Source organism: Pseudophryne corroboree, chromosome 6, assembly GCF_028390025.1.
Source record: "Pseudophryne corroboree isolate aPseCor3 chromosome 6, aPseCor3.hap2, whole genome shotgun sequence".
Taxonomy (NCBI): Eukaryota; Metazoa; Chordata; class Amphibia; order Anura; family Myobatrachidae; genus Pseudophryne; species Pseudophryne corroboree.
Window position 1 is genome coordinate 70,134,584 of NC_086449.1, and position 20,834 is coordinate 70,155,417.

At 44.7% G+C, this 20,834-nt stretch overlaps 1 protein-coding gene across 1 annotated transcript in view; it reads right to left on the reverse strand.

Moving 5' to 3' along the window:
- Window positions 1-12,739: 12,739 nt before the first annotated feature.
- LOC134936175 (oocyte zinc finger protein XlCOF7.1-like) overlaps window positions 12,740-20,834 on the reverse strand; it is a 216,182-nt gene continuing 208,087 nt past the window's right edge. The window contains exon 3 of the mRNA XM_063931106.1: window positions 12,740-14,897. Coding sequence (XP_063787176.1) covers window positions 14,141-14,897 — 757 coding nt within the window. The 3' untranslated portion in view covers window positions 12,740-14,140. The remainder of the gene's footprint in view (window positions 14,898-20,834) is intronic.

Here is a 20,834-nt window from a genome sequence, read left to right on the forward strand (position 1 = left end):
AATGTATATACACTCACACGGGTGTGATACTGCGACCAGCAATCGCCTCAGCCTGGATGTGCAGTGCTGGGGTGGCTTGGTCGGATTCCCTGACTGACAATATTGATACCCTAGATAGGGACAGTATATTACTGACTATAGAGCATTTAAAAGATGCATTTCTATATATGCGTGATGCACAGAGGGATATTTGCCGACTGGCATCAAGAGTAAGTGCGCTGTCCATTTCTGCCAGAAGAGGGTTATGGACAAGACAGTGGTCAGGTGATGCTGATTCCAAAAGGCATATGGAAGTATTGCCTTATAAAAGGGAGGAGTTATTTGGGGTAGGTCTAACAGACCTGGTGGCCACGGCAACGGCTGGGAAATCCACATTTTTACCCCAGGTAGCCTCTCAACATAAGAAGACGCCATATTATCAGGCGCAGTCCTTTCGCCCCATAAGGGCAAGCGGGCAAAAGGATCCTCATTTCTGCCCCGTGGCAGAGGGAGAGGAAAAAGGCTGCAGCAAACAGCCAGTTCCCAGGACCAGAAGCACTCTCCCGTTTTCTGCCAAGTCCTCAGCATGACGCTGGGGCTTTACAAGCGGACTCAGGCACGGTGGGGGCCCGTCTTAAAAATTTCAGCGTGCAGTGGGCTCACTCACAGGTGGACCCCTGGATCCTTCAGGTGGTATCTCAGGGGTACAATTGGAATTCGAGACGTCTTCCCTTCGCCGTTTCCTAAAGTCTGCATTACCGACGTCTCCCTCCGACAGGGAGGCGGTATGGGAAGCCATTCACAAGCTGTATTCCCAGCAGGTGATAATCAAGGTACCCCTCCTACAACAGGGAAAGGGGTATTAGTCCACGCTGTTTGTGGTACCGAAGCCGGACGGCTCGGTGAGACCTAACTTAAATCTGAAATCCTTGAACACTTACATACAAAGGTTCAAATTCAAGATGGAGTCACTCAGAGCGGTGATTGCAAACCTGGAAGAAGGGGATTATATGGTGTCTCTGGACATCAAGGATGCTTATCTCCATGTCCCAATTTATCCTTCTCACCAAGGGTACCTCAGGTTTGTGGTACAGAACTGTCACTATCAGTTTCGGACGCTGCCGTTTGGTTTGTCAACGGCACCCCGGGTCTTTACCAAAGTAATGGCCGAAATGATGATACTCCTTCGAAGGAAGGGAGTTTTAATTATCCCTTACTTGGACGATCTCCGGATAAGGGCAAGATCCAGGGAACAGTTGGTAGTCGGGGTAGCACTATATCAAGTAGTGTTGCGGCAGCACGGTTGAATTCTTAATATTCCAAAACCGCAGCTGATCCCGACGACACGTCTTCTATTCCTAAGGATGATCCTGGACACAGTCCAGAAAAAGGTGTTTCTCCAGGAGGAGAAAGCCAGGGAGTTATCCAAACTAGTCAGAAACCTCCTAAAACCAGGCCAAGTGTCAGTGCATCAGTGCACAAGGATCCTGGGAAAAATGGTGGCTTCCTGCGAAGCAATTCCATTCGGCAGATTCCACGCAAGAACTTTCCAGTGGGACCTGCTGGAAAAATGGTCCGGATCGCATCTTCAGATGCATCAGCGGATAACCCTGTCACCAAAGACAAGGGTGTCTCTCCTGTGGTGGTTGCAGAGTGCTCATCTTCTAGAGGGCGCAGATTCGGCATTCAGGACTGGGTCCTGGTGACCACGGATGCCAGCATGCGAGGCTGGGGAGCAGTCACACAGGGAAGAAATTTCCAGGGCTTGTGGTCAAGCCTGGAGACATCACTTCACATAAATATCTTGGAGCTAAGGGCCATTTACAATGCCCTAAGCCAAGCAAGACCTCTGCTTCAAGGTCAGCCGGTGCTGATCCAGTGGGACAACATCACGGCAGTCGCCCACGTAGACAGACAGGGCGACACAAGAAGCAGGAGGGAAATGGCAGAAGCTGCAAGGATTTTTCGCTGGGCGGAAAATCAAGTGATAGCATTGTCAGCAGTGTTCATTCCGGGAGTGGACAACTGGGAAACAGACTTCCTCAGCAGAAGTCTTCCACATGATTGTAAACCGTTGGGAAAAATCCAAAGGTGGACATGATGGCGTCCCGCCTAAACAAAAAATTGGACAGGTATTGCGCCAGGTCAAGGGACCCTCAGGCAATAGATGTGGACGCTCTGGTAACACCGTGGGTGTACCAGTCAGTGTATGTGTTCCCTCCTCTTCCTCTCTTACCAAAAGTACTGAGAATTATAAGACAGAGGGGAGTAAGAACTATACTCGTAGCTCCGGATTGGCCAAGAAGGACTTGGTACCCGGAACTTCAAGAGATGCTCACGGAGGACCCGTGGCCTCTACCTCTAAGAAGGGACCTGCTCCATCAAGGACCCTGTCTATTCCAAGATTTACCGCGGCTGCGTTTGACGGCAGGGCGGTTGAACGCCGGATCCTGAAGGAAAAAGGCATTCCGGATGAAGTCATCCCTACCCTGATCAAAGCCAGGAAGGATGTAACCGCAAAGCATTATCACCGCATTTGGCGAAAATATGTTGCTTGGTGCGAGGCCAGTAAGGCCCCGATGGAGGAATTTCAACTAGGTCGATTCCTGCATTTCCTGCAAACAGGAGTGTCTATGGGCCTAAAATTGGGGTCCATTAAGGTTCAAATTTCGGCCCTGTCAATTTTCTTCCAGAAAGAACTAGCTTTAGTTCCTGAAGTTCAGACGTTTGTAAAAGGGGTACTGCATATACAGCCTCCTTTTGTGCCTCCAGTGGCACCTTGGGATCTCAATGTAGTTTTGGGGTTCCTAAAGTCATAATGGTTTGAACCACATGAATCTGTGGAGTTAAAATATCTCACATGGAAAGTGGTCATGCTGTTGGCCCTGGCCTCGGCCAGGCGCGTGTCAGAATTGGCGGCTTTATCCTGTAAAAGCCCTTATCTGATCTTCCATTCAGACAGGGCGGAATTGAGGACTCGTCCTCATTCTCTCCCTAAGGTGGTTTCAGCGTTTCATCTGAACCAACCTATTGTGGTACCTGCGGCTACTAGTGACTTGGAGGACTCCAAGTTGTTGGACATAGTCAGGGCCCTGAAAATATGTTTCCAGGACGGCTGGAGTCAGAAAATCTGACTCGCTGTTTATCCTGTATGCACCCAACAAGCTGGGTGCTCCTGCTTCTAAGCAGACTATTGCTCGTTGGATTTGTAATACAATTCAGCTTGCACATTCTGTGGCCTGCCTCAGCCAAAATCTGTAAAGGCCCATTCCACAAGGAAGGTGGGCTCATCTTGGGCGGCTGCCCGAGGGGTCTCGGCTTTACAACTTTGCCGAGCAGCTACTTGGTCAGGGGCAAACACGTTTGCTAAATTCTACAAATTTGATACCCTGGCTGAGGAGGACCTGGAGTTCTCTCATTCGGTGCTGCAGAGTCATCCGCACTCTCCCGCCCGTTTGGGAGCTTTGGTATAATCCCCATGGTCCTTACGGAGTTCCCAGCATCCACTAGGACGTCAGAGAAAATAAGAATTTACTTACCGATAATTCTATTTCTCGTAGTCCGTAGTGGATGCTGGGCGCCCATCCCAAGTGCGGATTGTCTGCAATACTTGTACATAGTTATTGTTAACTAAATCGGGTTATTGTTGTTGTGAGCCATCTATCCAGAAGCTCCTCTTTTATCATGCTGTTAACTGGGTTCAGATCACAAGTTGTACGGTGTGATTGGTGTGGCTGGTATGAGTCTTACCCGGGATTCAAAAATCCTTCCTTATTGTGTACGCTCGTCCGGGCACAGTATCCTGAGGCTTGGAGGAGGGTCATAGGGGGAGGAGCCAGTGCACACCAGGTAGTCCTAAAGCTTTACTTTTGTGCCCAGTCTCCTGCGGAGCCGCTATTCCCCATGGTCCTTACGGAGTTTCCAGCATCCACTACGGACTACGAGAAATAGAATTATCGGTAAGTAAATTCTTATTTTTACCTTGTTCTTGTGCTTCCCTTAGGCCAGAAACACATCAGAACGATGTGTTCCTGGTCATATGACAGCTGACATATCGTACCGTCCGTAAACACTGCAGTGGTACAATGGCGCAATGTACTATACCATGCTGAATTCTGCAGCATGGCATCATGCACAATATCTTCTGGTTGACTATGCAGCACGGGCAACCATATGAAATCTTGTATGACCCCTGGGACCATGCAATTGACGGTACACTTAGTACAATCCATCCAAATTGGCCAGAAACTACATATCGTGCCGAGATCACTCAGGTGTGTACCCAGCCTTGTTACTAATGTGTGTTTCAGTACCAATAAAAGTATATACAGTAGATAGAATTTTTAAGTAGTTTTCAAGTGGTGACATTGTTTTTATCTGTCCAGAGTGCCATCACACCTAGTTGCGCCTAGGTCAGTGGGAACACCATATCAGAGTTGCTCCGCCTAATGAGTAATGAGGGGGGAAGAGGGCTTGCAGGGAAGATGAGTTTCACCACCTCCATAGGACCATTTTGAGCCGTTTATATACACTGCACATCTCACAATTTTTGTATATGTAACATGGGATCCAGCAATGTCTCCTTCAATTAGCTTTCGTGGAGGATTCAAAATATCCATCCACAAGAGAACCACACTGGTTGTATATACAGACCCCAGGGCAGAGACTCCAACATATGTACTGGGAGAGAATTTGAAAATTAAAAAGAAAATATGGAATTCCCATTGTTTCTTGTGACGGGGAGAATTGGGCACTGTGAAGAGCGCTGCACTGGGCTGTATCAAGGCCATACTATGCAGCAGCAGTATAGAAAGCTGTATATGTGCAGTGGTAGCCGGATACAGCGCTCCAGGAAGTGAAAAGTGTGAGCAAATAAAATACATAATATAGGACATATGCATAGGAGAGGTTCCCTTTAACTACATGAGGGTGGAAATATTACTGTGGTGGGTAAAATAGGCTGGAGAAATAATTTAGTACTGGGCTCTACATATGTGTAGGGAAAGTAAGGACTCATCCACGCTTCTAATAGGGTGTATGGATATAATTGGTCATCTTTGCAAAAATTGTTCAAACTCTTTGCAAGCAGGCATTTTTCCTGAACCCCTAAAGGAAGCAATTGTTAGAACTCTTCTTAAAAAAACCAAATTAAGATCCAGACCGCATGACCAACTACAGACCGGTATCAACCCTTCCTTTTCTGGGAAGGGCTATTGAGAAAGTGGTTGCAAATCAATTGGAAACCTGCCTGACAAACCATGATATTTATGAACCATTCCAAACAGGCTTCAGGAGAAGTAAGTGTGTGTGTGTGTGTGTGTGTGTGTGTGTGTGTGTGTGTGTGTGTGTGTGTGTGTGTGTGTGTGTGTGTGTGTGTGTGTGTGTGTTGATCTAATAGGAAGAGACAAAGGTGACTGTTCAATCATAATCCTTCTGGATCTCTCTGCATCATTTGATACCTTGGACTATGGGCTTCTGATTAAGTGCTTGATTATATTCTGTGGACTGGATGGCACAGTCTAAGCTGGTTCAAATAATTTCTCACAGGTCACAGAGAGTTTTGTCTGGAGTGACTCATCACAATCAATGCTATTGCTATGTGGTGTCCCTCAAGGTTCTATACTATCCCCCATGCTTTTTGCAGTATACATGCTACCAATGAGTGAAATAATCAGGCGCCATGGCCTGGTCTACCACTGCTATGCAGATGATACACAACTGTACTTGTCCTTTGTTTTGGCACTGAGAACCCAATAACACTAAATGGCTGTCTAGTTGAGCTCCAGGAATGGATGAGTGCCAGTTGGCTGTGACTGAATCCATATAAGAGTGACAGGACCGCAACATCAAAGGACAAGAAGGCAGCATAGCCAACCAAATGGACTTACACTTGAGGATTCAGAACTACAAACCACTGATCATGTGCAGAATCTTGGCGTTGTCCTAGATGGTGGCTTGACACTTAAACATCAAATATCAGCCACAATCAAATCCTCATTCTTTCATCTGAGGAACATATCCAGAGTCAAGCACTTAATTCCCTCAGAAGATCTGCCAAAAGTAATACATGCATTTGTATAATCTTGATTAGACTACGGCAATGCCCTTTACCGTGGTCTCCAAGCAAAAGAACTGCACCGCTTACAGCTGGTGCAAAACACAGCTGCCAGGCTGTTAACCAACTAGCCCTGTTCTAGCCACATAACACCCATTCTCTACTCCCTTCACTGGCTGCCTGTAAGATGGCAAATCATCTTCAAGATTGGCTTACAGAGTTTCAAAGCACTACATGACAAGGTACCGTAAGCAGCTTGATTCCATACTGCCCCACTCGATTACTACGATCTGTAGATGGACTTTCCTGTTTACTCAGCGTCCCCTAACTGTCCCCTTATCTTCATGCTCTCTGTAATTTATAAGATTTTCTGTACTTCATTGTTTCTGTACTATATTATGTTCAGTCTGTTAAGCGCCTTGAGTCCTATTGGAGTGTGCTATCCTGCATCCAGAAAGTATTCACAGCACTTCACTTTTTTCCACATTTTGTTATGTTACAACCTTATTCCAAAATGGAATAAATTCATTTTTCTACTGAATGTGTTAATGGAAGACCATGTGGCTGCCTTACATATCTGTTCTGCTGAAGCACCACGCTGTGCTGTCCATGAGGGACCTACCTTACAAGTAGAGTGAGCAGAGACATTTGCCGGAACAGGGAGATCAGCCTGAGAATATGCTTCTGAAATCGTCACCTGAAGCCATCTTGCCAGCGTTTGTTTACTAGCAGGCCATCCTCTCTTATGAAATCTGTAGAGAATGAAGAGAGAATCTGTCTTTCTGATGGCACTGGTATAATCCATGTAGATCCTTAATGCACGGACCACGTCCAGCAATGCATTTCCCGCAGAAAGTCCCGGTACCTGAAAAGCCAGGATTACAATTTCTTCATTAAGGTGGAATTTAGACACCACCTTAGGAAGATACCCAGACCTAGTTCTGAGGGGTGGTGGTCATCTGACCGAAAGTCACATGACCTCCTCCGTGAGCTCGACGGCTCACTATCCCGATGGTCGGCATGCCGACCAACAGGGACTATTTCTACTCGTGGGTGTCCACGACACCCACAGAATGGGAATAGAACCAGTGGCGACCGCAGGTCGCCACCGAGCCCGCAAGGGGCTTGCTGCACTCGCCCCTCCCCGCCGGGATCCCGGCGTCGGTATGCTGCCGGGATCCCGGCGTCGGTTAGTAATACACCCGTTCTGAGAACTGCTCTATCTGGATAAAAAAAATCAGAAAAGGAGAACGACATGACAGCGCTACTAAATCTGATACTCTTCTAGCTGATGCCATAGTCAGTAGAAAGAGAACTTTAGCTGTCAACCATTTAAGATCCACTTTATTAAGTGGTTCAAATGGGGCAACTTAAAGGGCTTTCAGGACTAAACATAAGTCCAACGGCACTGTAGGCGAAACAAATGGCGGTTGAATGTGCGCACATCCTGTAAATTGGCAATTTTCTTTTGGAACCATACAGTTAGTGCCGACACTTGCACTCTCAAGAAAGCCACCCTCAAACCTTTATCCATTCCTGCCTGAAGGAATGCTAAGACCCTGGAAACTCAAAGATTTAGGATCCACCTTTCTTTCACTGCACCAAAGAATATAGGTTTGCCATATTTGGTGATAAATACGAGCTGAGGAAGGTTTCCTTACTCTGAGCATTGTTTGAATTACCTGTTGTGAGAATCCTCTTGACTTCAGGATAGGTTTCTAGAACCACGCCGTCAAAGACAGTCGATCCAGATGTCTGTGATAACAAGGACCCTGCATCAGTAGGTCTGGATGTTGAGGGAGCAGAAATGGAGCATCCATCAACATTCTCTGTAGATCCGTATACCAATGCCTTCTGGGCCAAGCCGGAGCTTAGTATCACGGCACCCTTTCCTTGCTTTATCTTTCTCACCACCCTGGGTAATAGAGTGGATAGAGGGAACACATAGTCCAGATGAAAGTCCCATCTCACCGACAAGGCGTCCACAAGGATCGCTCTGGGATCCTTTGTTCTTGACCTATATGCGAGCACTTTGTTGTTCAGACGGGACACCATGAGATCTCTCTTTGGCAACCCCCATTTGTCTACTAGTATCTGGAAGACCTCTGGGTGTAGAGCCCATTCACTTGCTTGAATGGTGTGTCGACTGAGAAAGCCCACTTCCCAGTTTAGGACTAACAGAATGAATACTGCAGACAAGGTTGGATGATGAAGTTCTGCCCACTTTAGTATGTGACTTACCTCCTGCATTGCTTTTTGGCTGCGAGTTCCTTCCTGATGGGTGAGGTACGCTACTGCCGTCGCATTGTCCGAGTGGATCTGGACTGGTTTTCCTCAAAGAATGTCCTTTGCCTGAACCAGTGCCATGTACATGGCCCGAAGTTCCAACACATTTATTGGCAGGCAACTTTCTTCTTTGGTCTATCGCCCCTGGAAACCCACACTACTAGACACTGCTCCCCAGCCCTGGAGACTAGCATCTGTTGTCAGAATTTCCCAATCTGATATCCAAAAGGGTCTCCCCTTGTCCAGATGGGACGTCTGTAGCCACCAGGCTAATGACCTTCTAACTTTTATTGAAAGTACCATAGTCTGTGTTTTTATTGTCTGCTGTTATCCATTCCATTTGGCTAGAATCAGACGCTGCAGAGGCCTTGAGTAGAATTGTGCATACTCCACCATGTCGAATGTTGACACCATCAAACCCATCACTCGCATTGCTGCATGAATGTATACGGTTTGATTGTGTAGCAAGTCTTAAGTCCTTGACTGAACCTTGGTTATCTTGTTCCGAGGTAAAATTACTCTTTGCAGACCTGAATCCAGTACAGCCCCCAAGTGAGTCATCCGTTGTGATGGAACTAGAGACTATTTTGCCCAATTTTTGAGCCACCCATGCTTCTGCAGACACGTTATTGTCTGTTGGAGATGACATAGGAGCAATTCCTGTGACTGTGCCAGGATTAAAAGATCGTCGAGGTATGGAAAAATTCTTATCCCCTGTTGGTGGAGATAAGCTGCCATAACCACCATAATCTTAGTAAATACTCTGGGGGCTGTGGCTAACCCAAAGGGTAGTGCCTGGAACTGAAGATGCTGTTGGAGGATAGCGAACATGAAATAACACTGATGGGACAGTGCTATAGGAACATGTAGGTAAGCATCCTGTATATCCAGGGATGACATATAATGCCCATGCTCCATGGCCAAGACTACTGAACGTAACGTCTCCATGTGAAACCGAGGTACCCAAATGTATTTGTTTAGCATTTGGAGATTGAAAATGGGCCGAACCAAAAACAGGTTGGAATAAAAACCTTGTCCTTGTTGTGCAGGGTGAACTGGAATGACTACTCCTGACTGAAGCAATTTCTGAACTGCTTCTTGCAAAGCCCTGGCCTTCGTCTCTACCCGAGATGGGCTGGTAAAACAAATCCTTCGAGGAGGGATGAGCATAATCTAGAGACACTGCTTCCTGCACCCAGTCATCTGTTGTAGACTGCTGCCAGATCTGTGCAAACTGAAGTCAGACCCCTACCTTGGGGTCCCCCAGGTGGAGGCCCGCACCATCAGGCTGATGGCTTGTCTTCTGATTTGGAAGCCGGTCCTCTGGTAGCCCATTGCTTTATTGACTTACCAAACTTGTTGTATTGAGGCTGCTTACGAACCCTTTTTCCCCAACTTTTTATTGAGGTCGAAAGGGCCGAAAAGTCGGAACTTTAGGTTTGAAGTTGTAAGTGGAAGGAAACTTAACCTTTTTGGAGTCTGCTTCTGACTCCAGAATATCTGTCAATTATTTACCAAAAAGAATATTTCCATAAAAAGGCAAAGATTCCAAAACCTTCTTAGATTCTGAATCAGCTTTCCACGTACGTAACCAAACTGCTGATGCTCTGGAGGCAATAGAACCCATATCTAATGCTGCTTCTTTGAAGAATATTGCAGCCTGTTTTATATGAGCTATATGGGATTTTTGCTTTCTAGAACCTCCTGAAAAATCCCCTCCAAAGTATCAGCCCAGGCAGCCACTGCCTTTGCCATCCAAGCTGAAGCCATGGCTGGCCTTATGACTGCCCCAGACAGGGAAAATATGGTTTTTGGAAACCCACCCACTCTCTTATCCATGACATCATTTAATGATGTTGAAGGCAAAGGTAATACAGATTTTCCCACTAATCGAATCACATGCATATCTACTTTAGGAGCCACCTCCCTTTTTAAACAATCCCCAGCTGGAAGAGTATAATTGGAATCCCATATTTTAGGAATTCTAAACTTCTTATTGGGTGTAGCCCAAGTCTCTTCCATGATTTCCGTCAGCTGATCTGACCCTGGAACCTCGGTTTTAACTCTTTTGGGACGTTTAAACACAGGTGCCTTGGTTTTTAACACAGGCTCTGCAGAATCCTCTAAGGATAGAATGGCTTTCATTGCTTTAATTAACTCAGCTATATCCACTGAGCTGAGACCTTCTTCCTCCTCTTTGTATGCCGAAGTAGAATTGAACTTTCATCTTCCAATCCTCCTCTGCCTCATGTGTAGCCTGTGAAGGTGAAGATTTATTTACCATCGGTTTATCAGCTTGTTTCTTTTGAGAAGCTGCTGGTGGAAGTGATATACCATAGGTAGGGAGCTGCATGTAAGGGTTAATAGTGTAACCTATTCCTGGTACTGAAGCTGTAGGAATTATCCGTTCAGCTATACTGGATAAGGTCTGTGCAAACATAGCCCAAGATGGATCCATCTGTACCTGACGTTGCAGAGATCTGCCTTGTATTTTGTTGAAAACTAAAACAGATTGCACACAAACCATCCTGAACCAGATCCTGAGAGGATAATACAGTTTTGCAAGACAAACATGATGAGTGTTGGTGTTGCTGTGAGTGTACCTTCGTCACCGTTGCCGCTCTTAGACATGATAATCAGCACTGTAATCACTTAAAACTTTCTAAAGTGATATATATAGTTACATAGTTGTTGAGGATGAAAAAAGACATATGTCCATCGAGTTCAACCTATATTATAATTATCATTTTTTTTTAATGTTAATTAATGCTGTATCCCTGGATATTTTTTCCGCTAGGAATTTATCCAAACCATTTTAAACTTATTGCTTGAGCCCACCATTGCTTTTGTCCGTTGAGTATGGGATTTTTTTCTTCTAACCTCAGTGGGTGTCCTCTGTAGTGTGTTTTTGGTAAACAAATCGTTTGATAAATCCTTGTATTGTCCCTTAATGTATTTATAAATAATAATGTCCCATCAGTCGCCTCTTTTCCAGTGTGAACATATCTAACCCTTTAAGTCTTTCCTCATAATCCAGTGCCTCTAACCCCTTAACCAGTTTAGTGGCTCACCTCTGAACCCTTTCGAGTTCCAAGATATCTTTTTTTATAGCATGGTGCCCAAAACGGTACACAATATTCCAGGTGATTTATACAGTGGCAGTATTACTCTCATCCCTTGTCTCCATAGCCCGTCTTATGCATGCTAACACCTTATTAGCCTTTGTTACTGCGTTTTGACATTGCGTACTGCTACCAAGTTTATTATCGATGAGCACTCCCAAATATTTTTCAACTACTGTTATCCCTACATTTTCCCCATTTAGTTTATAGGCTGCCTGAATGTTCTTAGTCCCAAAGTGCATAACTTTACATTTGTCTATAGTGAATCTCATTCTGCATCTATCCGCCCAGACCTCAAGTCTAGATAAGTCATTCTGTAGAGACTCAACATCCTTGTCTGAATAAATTCCCCTACATAGTTTAGTATCATCTGCGAAAACTTAAACTGTGCTTTCCAGTCCCTCTCCTAGGTCATTAATGAATATGTTAAACAGCAATGGCCCGAGTACTGAACAGTGCGGTATTCCTCGGAGTACTGAGGCCAATTGGGATTACATCCTATTAATACCCACTCGCTGTTCCCTATTAAACAATTACTCACCGAAGTACAAATAGTGTTTCCTACCCCAATCTCTCTTAGTTTGAGAATTAGTCTCCTGTGTGAAACTTTGTCAAAGGCTAAAAAGCAGCAGCCCTCTGACCATGGTCCTGCTCCTGCCGCACCAAACAAAATTGATTTGCCTGAGCCAGGAATTTATGGATGGATCCCGTTGCATGCTGGGAGGCCGGAAAGCTTTGATCGATTGGTGCCAATCCGCTGTTGCTTCATCATATCCCATTGTTATCCTGTGGATAACCTGTGGACCCTGCCGGAGAAAAGTAGCTTCTCAAGCTGTTAATGAAACAAAAAAAATGGGGTGGCAAATAATTCCATTGATCTCTATACAGCACCACCGTTACTGTCCACAAGGTGCTGCAGTATTAAACTCATCTGTCAGTGAGACATCGGAAGAGGAACAGAGATATAAATCGGCCAAGCTACTTGGGGCAGGGGGATTGGTTTATTCTGAGTTGTGCCTCTGGAGGACATGAGATTAGGAAAGTCAGCAGCGAGCAGGGATTACTATGGATCTTTTTTGCTGTTCAGCAATCCCGGATTGGCAGGGAGACCCTGTTATTACATTTCAGCACCATCTAAAAAATAATCCAATTGCTGATGGTCAATAATGACAAATGATTGAGATTTCCATCACTACATGCTCAGATAAGCATCTCTCCTTGTTCAATCTTTTAAAATTTAGAAATGTACAAAATTATTTAAATATTCTAGAAATAATTTAGTTCTGCAATTAAAACAAATGTTTCTCCAGATCAGTTTTTATTCAACAAGTGTTATGCGGACATCTGCTGGTAATATAAATGGTATTACAGATTATTGTTTGGACACATCCTTTACTTTACATGCAGTATAGATTTATCTACAGTTATAACACTATGTACTAGGTCATAGTATTGTGCATACTGTTCATGTGATACAAGCTTAAAATAAATATATATTCTTTAGGAACTTTATTATAAACCTAATACACCATATGCGCACCTTGGCACTTATATATATGAATATTATCCTTATTATATATGAAGTGAAAAGCAAGGATGTGCTGTAACCCAAAGCAACCAGATATCAGCTATTAGCTGTCTAGTGTTAGCAAGCTAATATATGTAATAATTGGTTAGTATGGGATAATGATAACCAGCATCTAATGCCGAGTACACAAGCGAACAGCCAAAATATCGTAAGCCTAAATGTAGGTGTGTACCCACGAAGTCTGAATGACTTCATTCACAGATATATCATATTGACTGTGCAGAACAGCCAAAGGGCGAGAAATCTACAGATATAACAGGCCCTCTGGCTGTTTGTACAGGCTGTTCACCGACCACCTGTACACTTGCTGTGAGGGCTGACATAACAGCTGGGCGGGTAAATAAAAAAAACCTGCCCAGCTGCATGGCAGGAGCCGATATATCGAGCAGTGTGTACACTTACATGGATCGGCCACTCAGTCAGTGTGACGAATCCACCAACATATATGTCAGGTGTGTATCCAGCCTTAGCTGCACCATTTTACAATACATAGTTATCACAATAGGATGTAAAGCAGCAACAGAAAGGTATGAAGGAAAGAATAAAGAGGTATAAGGGGAAACCAGAGAGGAGACATGAAAGATGATACAGGACAATGAACAGGGTTCCTGTAGAAATAACCATACTCATAGCTTTGCCTGTCATAGAAGGAATCCCAGTACTGAGAGGAGCTGCCAGATTTCTCTACTGGACATGGGTTCAAAATACCAACGCCGGCATCCTGAGGTATGTAATCCAGACAGGGGTGATTTTACTAATCTAATTCCTGTCTCCTAACCCTCCCTTCCCTCCGCCTAACCCTACACCCCTTGGCTGCAGACTAACCCTATCCCCCCCTCCCCCCTCACAGTAATGCGAGGTCGGAGGCTATACTTAGAACGGTCAGGATAGCGGCTATTGGACTTCCAGCGTAGGTGTCCTGACCCGGTCGGAATTCCAATGTCGGGACTGTGACGGGTGTCAGGATTTCAACAGCCAGGATATTAATCGCATCCCCTGGTTTATATAAAATACTTGACACATTTCGAGAATAAAAATCAGCTTCCTGGAAGACATATGGTCATGACACGAATTAACTAACTTATGAAACACATGCTACATTCAGAACATTTAAATGGTTTCTATCCTGTGTTTCCTCTTCTGATGACTAACAAGATGTGACTTACAGGAAAAACATTTGCTACATTCAGAGCATGTAAATGGTTTCTCTCCTGTGTGAATCCTCTGGTGTCTATCTAAACATGATGAATTGGTAAAACACTTGCTACATTCAGAGCATGCAAATGGTTTCTCTCCTGTGTGACTCCTCTGATGACGAACAAGATGTGGCTTGCTGGTAAAACACTTGTTACATTCAGAGCATTGAAATGATTTCTCTCCTGTGTGACTCCTCTGATGACGAACAAGATGTGTCTTGCTGGTAAAACACTTGTTACATTCAGAGCATTGAAATGATTTCTCTCCTGTGTGACTCCTCTGATGTCTAACTAAACATGATGAATTGGTAAAAGACTTGCTGCATTCAGAGCACTGAAATGGTTTCTCTCCTGTGTGAATCCTCTGATGTATAACAAGCTGTAGCTTCTGGGAAAAACACTTCCTGCATTCAGAGCACTGAAATGGTTTCTCTCCTGTGTGAATCCTCTGGTGTTTAACAACACCAGACAATTCAGTAAAACATTTGCTACATTCAGAACATTTAAATGGTTTCGCTCCAGTGTGACTCATCTGATGTCTAACAAGATGTGACTTACAGGAAAAAAAATTGCTACATTCAGAGCATGTAAATGGTTTCTCTCCTGTGTGACTCCTCTGATGACTAACAAGATGTGACTTCCGGGAAAAACATTTTCTACATTCAGAGCATGTAAATGGTTTCTCTCCTGTGTGACTCCTCTGATGTCTAACAAGATGTGACTTACAGGAAAAACATTTGCTACATTCAGAGCATTTAAACGGTTTCTCCCCTGTGTGACTCCTCTGATGTATAACAAAGCATGACTTATGGGAAAAACATTTGCTACATTCAGAACATCTAAATGGTTTCACTCCTGTGTGACTCCCATGATGCATAACAAGATCTGATTTCCTGAAATAACATTTGCTACATTCAGAGCATTTAAATGGTTTATTTCCTGTGTGATTACTCTGATGACTAACGAGAGTTGATTTATTGGAAAAACATTTGCTGCATTCAGAACATTTAAATGGTTTCTCTCCTGTGTGACTCCTCTGATGTCTGAGAAGCTGTGAATTACATGTAAAGCTTTTGTCACACTCAGAGCACAGATGTGGTTTCTCTCCTGAGAGACGCATCATGTATTAGAAAATGAAAAAGCTTTGTTGAATCCTCCAGGAGGTGTAAAATTATTTGGTTTGATCAGAGAACATTTTCCCTTTTCACGTCTTCTAATATTCTTATTGGGAACCCTGCTCAACTGTCCTGTAAGAAAGTTAAAATGTAAAAGGAATAAATGTTACTGGGGTAATTACATTTTTATGGTACAAATGTTATATTGTATAAAAGTGCATCATGTATATTTATATACAATAACAAACATCACTACGTCACTGACAATTGTTATTATATTTGTGGATGTTGCCCAATTGCCATATGCCCGTTTACAGTCCTATGTGCAGCACAGAGACCTCTACCCTCCAGCAGCAGGAACTACTACTTACAGTAAACATGGTCTATTAATGTTCCTATGAAAATGTTATAATCCCCATACTGACCTCATCCCCTGCTCGGTCCATATATGGGTATCACATGGATGCATGGGGATAATAGGATCAGCTCAGTCATTCTGCACAGTGATATGTGCAGGGGAGACTGTTCATTGTCATGTGATACCAGGTTCTTAAAGGATAAATGGGAAATTTCTATGTAAGACACATGAGTAGGTTTGGTGCTAGGGAATAGGGTAAATCAGAAAAGTCAAAAGGACATTATAGCAAAGAAAAATGATTCAATAATTTGTATTATGAATTAAAAATTCACATGACTGGCAGTGTATGAATGAGTGTCTCAGGACTGCATACAATATATACTAACATGTGGCACAGAGCAGTATGTAAGAAACTAGAAGACCGCTTTCACCTAGATACCCCTTTATATTTACTAACCTGATGCAGAGTAATATGTAAGATACTATGAAGGAGCTGCCACCCAGATACCCCTTTATATATACTAACCGGCAGCACAGAGTAATATGTAAGACACTATGAAGGAGCTGCCACCTAGATACCTCTTTATATATATACTAACCTGATGCAGAGTAATATGTAATATACTATGATGGAGCTGTCACCTAGATACCCCTTTATATATACTAACCTGATGCACAGAGTAATATGTAAGAAACTAGAAGACCGCTTTCACCTAGATACCCCTTTATATTTACTAACCTGATGCAGAGTAATATGCAAGATACTATGGAGAAGCTGTCACCTAGATACCCCTTATATATATACTAACCTGATGTACAGAGTAATATGTAAGATACTATGAAGGAGCTGCCACCTAGATACCTCTTTATATATATACTAACCTGATGCAGAGTAATATGTAATATACTATGATGGAGCTGTCACCTAGATACCCCTTTATATTTACTAACCTGATGCAGAGTAATATGTATGGAGAAGCTGCCACCTAGATACCCCTTTATATACAGGTTGAGTATCCCTTATCCAAATTCCCACATTTTCGGGTACCAAACTGAGATAATGAGGGCATTATATAGTGCAAATAGGCTTGCAAAGTTGCGGCACTCGGACTGGAATAACTGACGCTTAAAACTGTGGAAAAGTTATCGTTTCAATATTTTATATATTGTCATCCTGATGACAATATATAAATATTGAAACGATAACTTTTCCACAGTTTTAAGCGTAAGTTATTCCAGTCCGAGTGCCGCAACTTTGCAAGCTTATATCTTACCTGTTGTGAGGGCACCGACACAGTTATCTATGGAGCATGGAGTGCCAGACCTGCAATATAAAAATTATATATATATTTCTCCTAGTCCGTAGATGATGCTGGGGACTCCGTAAGGACCATGGGATAGACGGGCTCCACAGGAGACATGGGCACTAGGAAAGAACTTTAGGTATGGGTGTGCACTGGCTCCTCCCTCTATGCCCCTCCTCAAGACCTCAGTTAAAGGAACTGTGCCCAGAGGAGACGGACAGTACGAGGAAAGGATTTTGTTAATCCAAGGGCAAGATTCATTACCTTATGTAAGCAAAAACTATGGCCCTCATTCCGAGTTGATCGGTCGCAAGGCGAATTTAGCAGAGTTGCACACGCTAAGCCGCCGCCTACTGGGAGTGTATCTTAGCATCTTAAAATTGCGAACGATGTAATAGCAATATTGCGATTACAAACTTCTTTGCAGTTTCAGAGTTGCTCCACACTTACTCGGCATCTGCGATCAGTTCAGTGCTTGTCGTTCCTGGTTTGACGTCACAAACACACCCAGCGTTCGCCCAGACACTCCCCCGTTTCTCCGGCCACTCCTGCGTTTTTTCCGGAAACGGTAGCGTTTTTATCCACACGCCCCTAAAACGCTGTGTTTCCGCCCAGTAACACCCATTTCCTGTCAATCACACTACGATCGCCGGTGCGAAGAAAAAGCCGTGAGTAAAAATACGATCTTCATTGTAAAATGACTTGGCGCAGTCGCAGTGCGAATATTGCGCATGCGTACTAAGCTGAAAAACGCTGCGATGCGATGAAATTTACCGAGCGAACAACTCGGAATGAGGGCCTATATACAAGTCGTGCAGAAGTAGTCCGCACTTGGGACGGGCACCCAGCATCCTCTACGGCAGACTTTCCCAACCACGGTCCTCAAGGCACACCAACAGTGCAGGTTTTAGTGATATCCAGGCTGCAGCACAGGTGACTTAATTAGTAGCTCAGTTATTTTGATTTAACCATCTGTGCTGCAGCCTGGATATCACTAAAACCTGCACTGTTGGTGTGCCTTGAGGACCGTGGTTGGGAAAGCCTGCTCTACGGACTAGGAGAAAAAGATTTACCGGTACCTAGAGGATGCTGGGGACTCCGTAAGGACCATGGGGATTATACCAAAGCTCCCAAACGGGCGGGAGAGTGCGGATGACTCTGCAGCACCGATTGAGCAAACATTAGGTCCTCCTCAGCCAGGGTATCAAACTTGTAGAACTTTGCAAATGTGTTTGAACCCGACCAAGTAGCAGCTCAGCACAGCTGTAATGCCGAGACCCCTCGGGCAGCCGCCCAAGAAGAGCCCACCTTCCTAGTGGAATGGGCCTTAATCGATTTTTGTAACGGCAATCCAGCCGTTGAATGAGGCTGCTGAATCGTGTTACAGATCCAGCGAGCAATTGTCTGCTTTGAAGCAGGAGCACCAACCTTGTTGGCAGCAAACAGGACAAACAATGCTTCTGTCTTTCTGACCCTAGCAGTTCTGGCTACGTAAATTTTCAAAGCCCTGACCACATCCAGAGACTCGGAATCTTCCAAGTCTCGTGTAGCCACAGGCACCACAATAGGTTGGTTCATATGAAAAGATGAAACCACCTTAGGCAAGAATTGAGGACGGGTCCGCAATTCCGCTCTATCCATATAGAAAACAAGATAGGGGCTTTTATGAGACAAAGCCGTCAAGTCCGACACTCGCCTAGCCGAAGCCAAGGCTAACAACATGACCACTTTCCAAATGAGATATTTTAATTCTACTGTTTTAAGTGGTTCATACCAGTGCGACTTAAGGAAACTCAACACCATGATAAGGTCCCAAGGCGCCACCGAAGGTACAAAAGGAGGCTGAATATGCAGCACTCCCTTCACAAAAATCTGTACTTCTGGGAGAGAAGCTAATTCCTTCTGAAAGAAAATGGATAGGGCCGAAATCTGAACCTTAATGGACCCTAATTTTAAGCCCAAATTCACTCCAGTTTGTAGGAAGTGAAAGAAACGGCCCAGATGGAATTCTTCCGTAGAAGCATTCCTGGCCTCACACCAAGAAACATACTTTCGCCATATACGGTGATAATGTTTAGCTGTCACGTCCTTCCTAGCCTTTATCAGAGTAGGAATGACTTCATTCGGAATGCCCTTTTCCACTAGGATCCGGCGTTCAACCGCCATGTCGTCAAACGCAGCCGCGGTGAGTCTTGGAACAGACAGATCCCCTGTTGTAACAGGTCCTGTCTTAGAGGAAGAGGCCATGGATCTTCTGTGAGCATTTCCTGCAGAACAATGAGAATAGTCTGTACTCCTCTTTTTCTTATTATTCTCAACACCTTGGGGATGAGAGGAAGAGGAGGAAACACATAGACCGACTGGAACACCCACGGTGTCACTAGGGCGTCCACTGCCACCGCCTGAGGGTCTTTTGACCTGGCGCAATACCTCTGTAGTTTTTTGTTTAGGCGGGACGCCATCATGTCTATCTGGGGCAGGCCCCACTGACTTGCAACCTGTGCGAAGACTTCCTGATGAAGTCCCCACTCTCCTGGATGTAGATCGTGTCTTCTAAGGAAGTCCGCTTCCCAGTTGTCTACTCCCGGAAATAACACTGCTGACAGTGCGCCTACATGATTTTCCACCCAGCGAAGAATCCTGGTGGCTTCCGCCATTGCCACTCTGCTCCTTGTGCCGCCTTGGCGGTTTACATGAGCTACTGCGGTGATGTCTGACTGGATCAGAACCGGTAGGTCGCGAAGCAAAGTCTCCGCTTGACGAAGGGCATTGTACATGGCCATCAGTTCCAGGACGTTGATGTGGAGACAAGTCTCTTGACTTAACCAAAGACCTTGGGAGATTCTTCACTGTGTGACTGCTCCCCAACCTCGGAGGCTCGTATCCGTGGTCACCAGAACCCAGTCCTGAATGCCGAATCTGCGACCCTCCAGAAGGTGAGCACTCTGGAGGACAGGGTGATCAACTGATGAATCTGTAGATGTGACCCGGACCACTTGTCCAATAGGTCCCATTGGAAGGTCCTCGCATGGAACCTGTCGAAAGAAATGGCCTCGTAAGACGCCACCATCTTTCCCAGGACTCGAGTGCAGTGATGCACCAACACCTGTTTTGGCATCAATAGGTTCCTGACATGAGTCATGAGTTCCTGGGCCTTTTCTATTGGAAGATAAACCCTTTTCTGGTCCGTATCCAGAATCATGCCTAAGAAGGTCAAACGGTTCGTAGGAACTAACTGTGACTTCGGGATATTGAGAATCCAGCCGTGTTGCTGTAACACCTTCAGTAAAAGTGACACGCTGTTCAACAACTGCTCTCGTGATCTCGCTCTTATTAGGGGATCGTCCAAGTATGGGATAAGTGTGACACCCTGCTTGCGCAGGAGCACCATCATTTCCGCCATTACCTTGGTGAAATTCCTCGGGCCGTGGAAAGCCCAAACGGCAACGTCTGAAATTGGTAATGACAATCCTGTACCGCAAATCTCAGGTACGCCTGATGAGGTGGCTATATGGGAACATGAAGGTATGCATCCTTTATGTCCAGGGATACCATAAAATCCCCCCCTTCTAGGCTGGCGATGACCTCTCTGAGCGATTCCATCTTGAACTTGAACCTTTTCAAGTATAGGTTCAAGGATTTTAAATTTAAAATGGGTCTGACCGAACCGTCCGGTTTCGGGACTACAAATAGGGTTGAGTAATACCCCCTCCCTTCTTGAAGCAGGGGAACTTTGACCAACACCTGTTGAAGACACAATTTTTGAATTGCATTTAAAACTATCTCCCTTTCTGGGGGAGAAGCTGGTAGGGCCGATTTGAAAAACCGGCG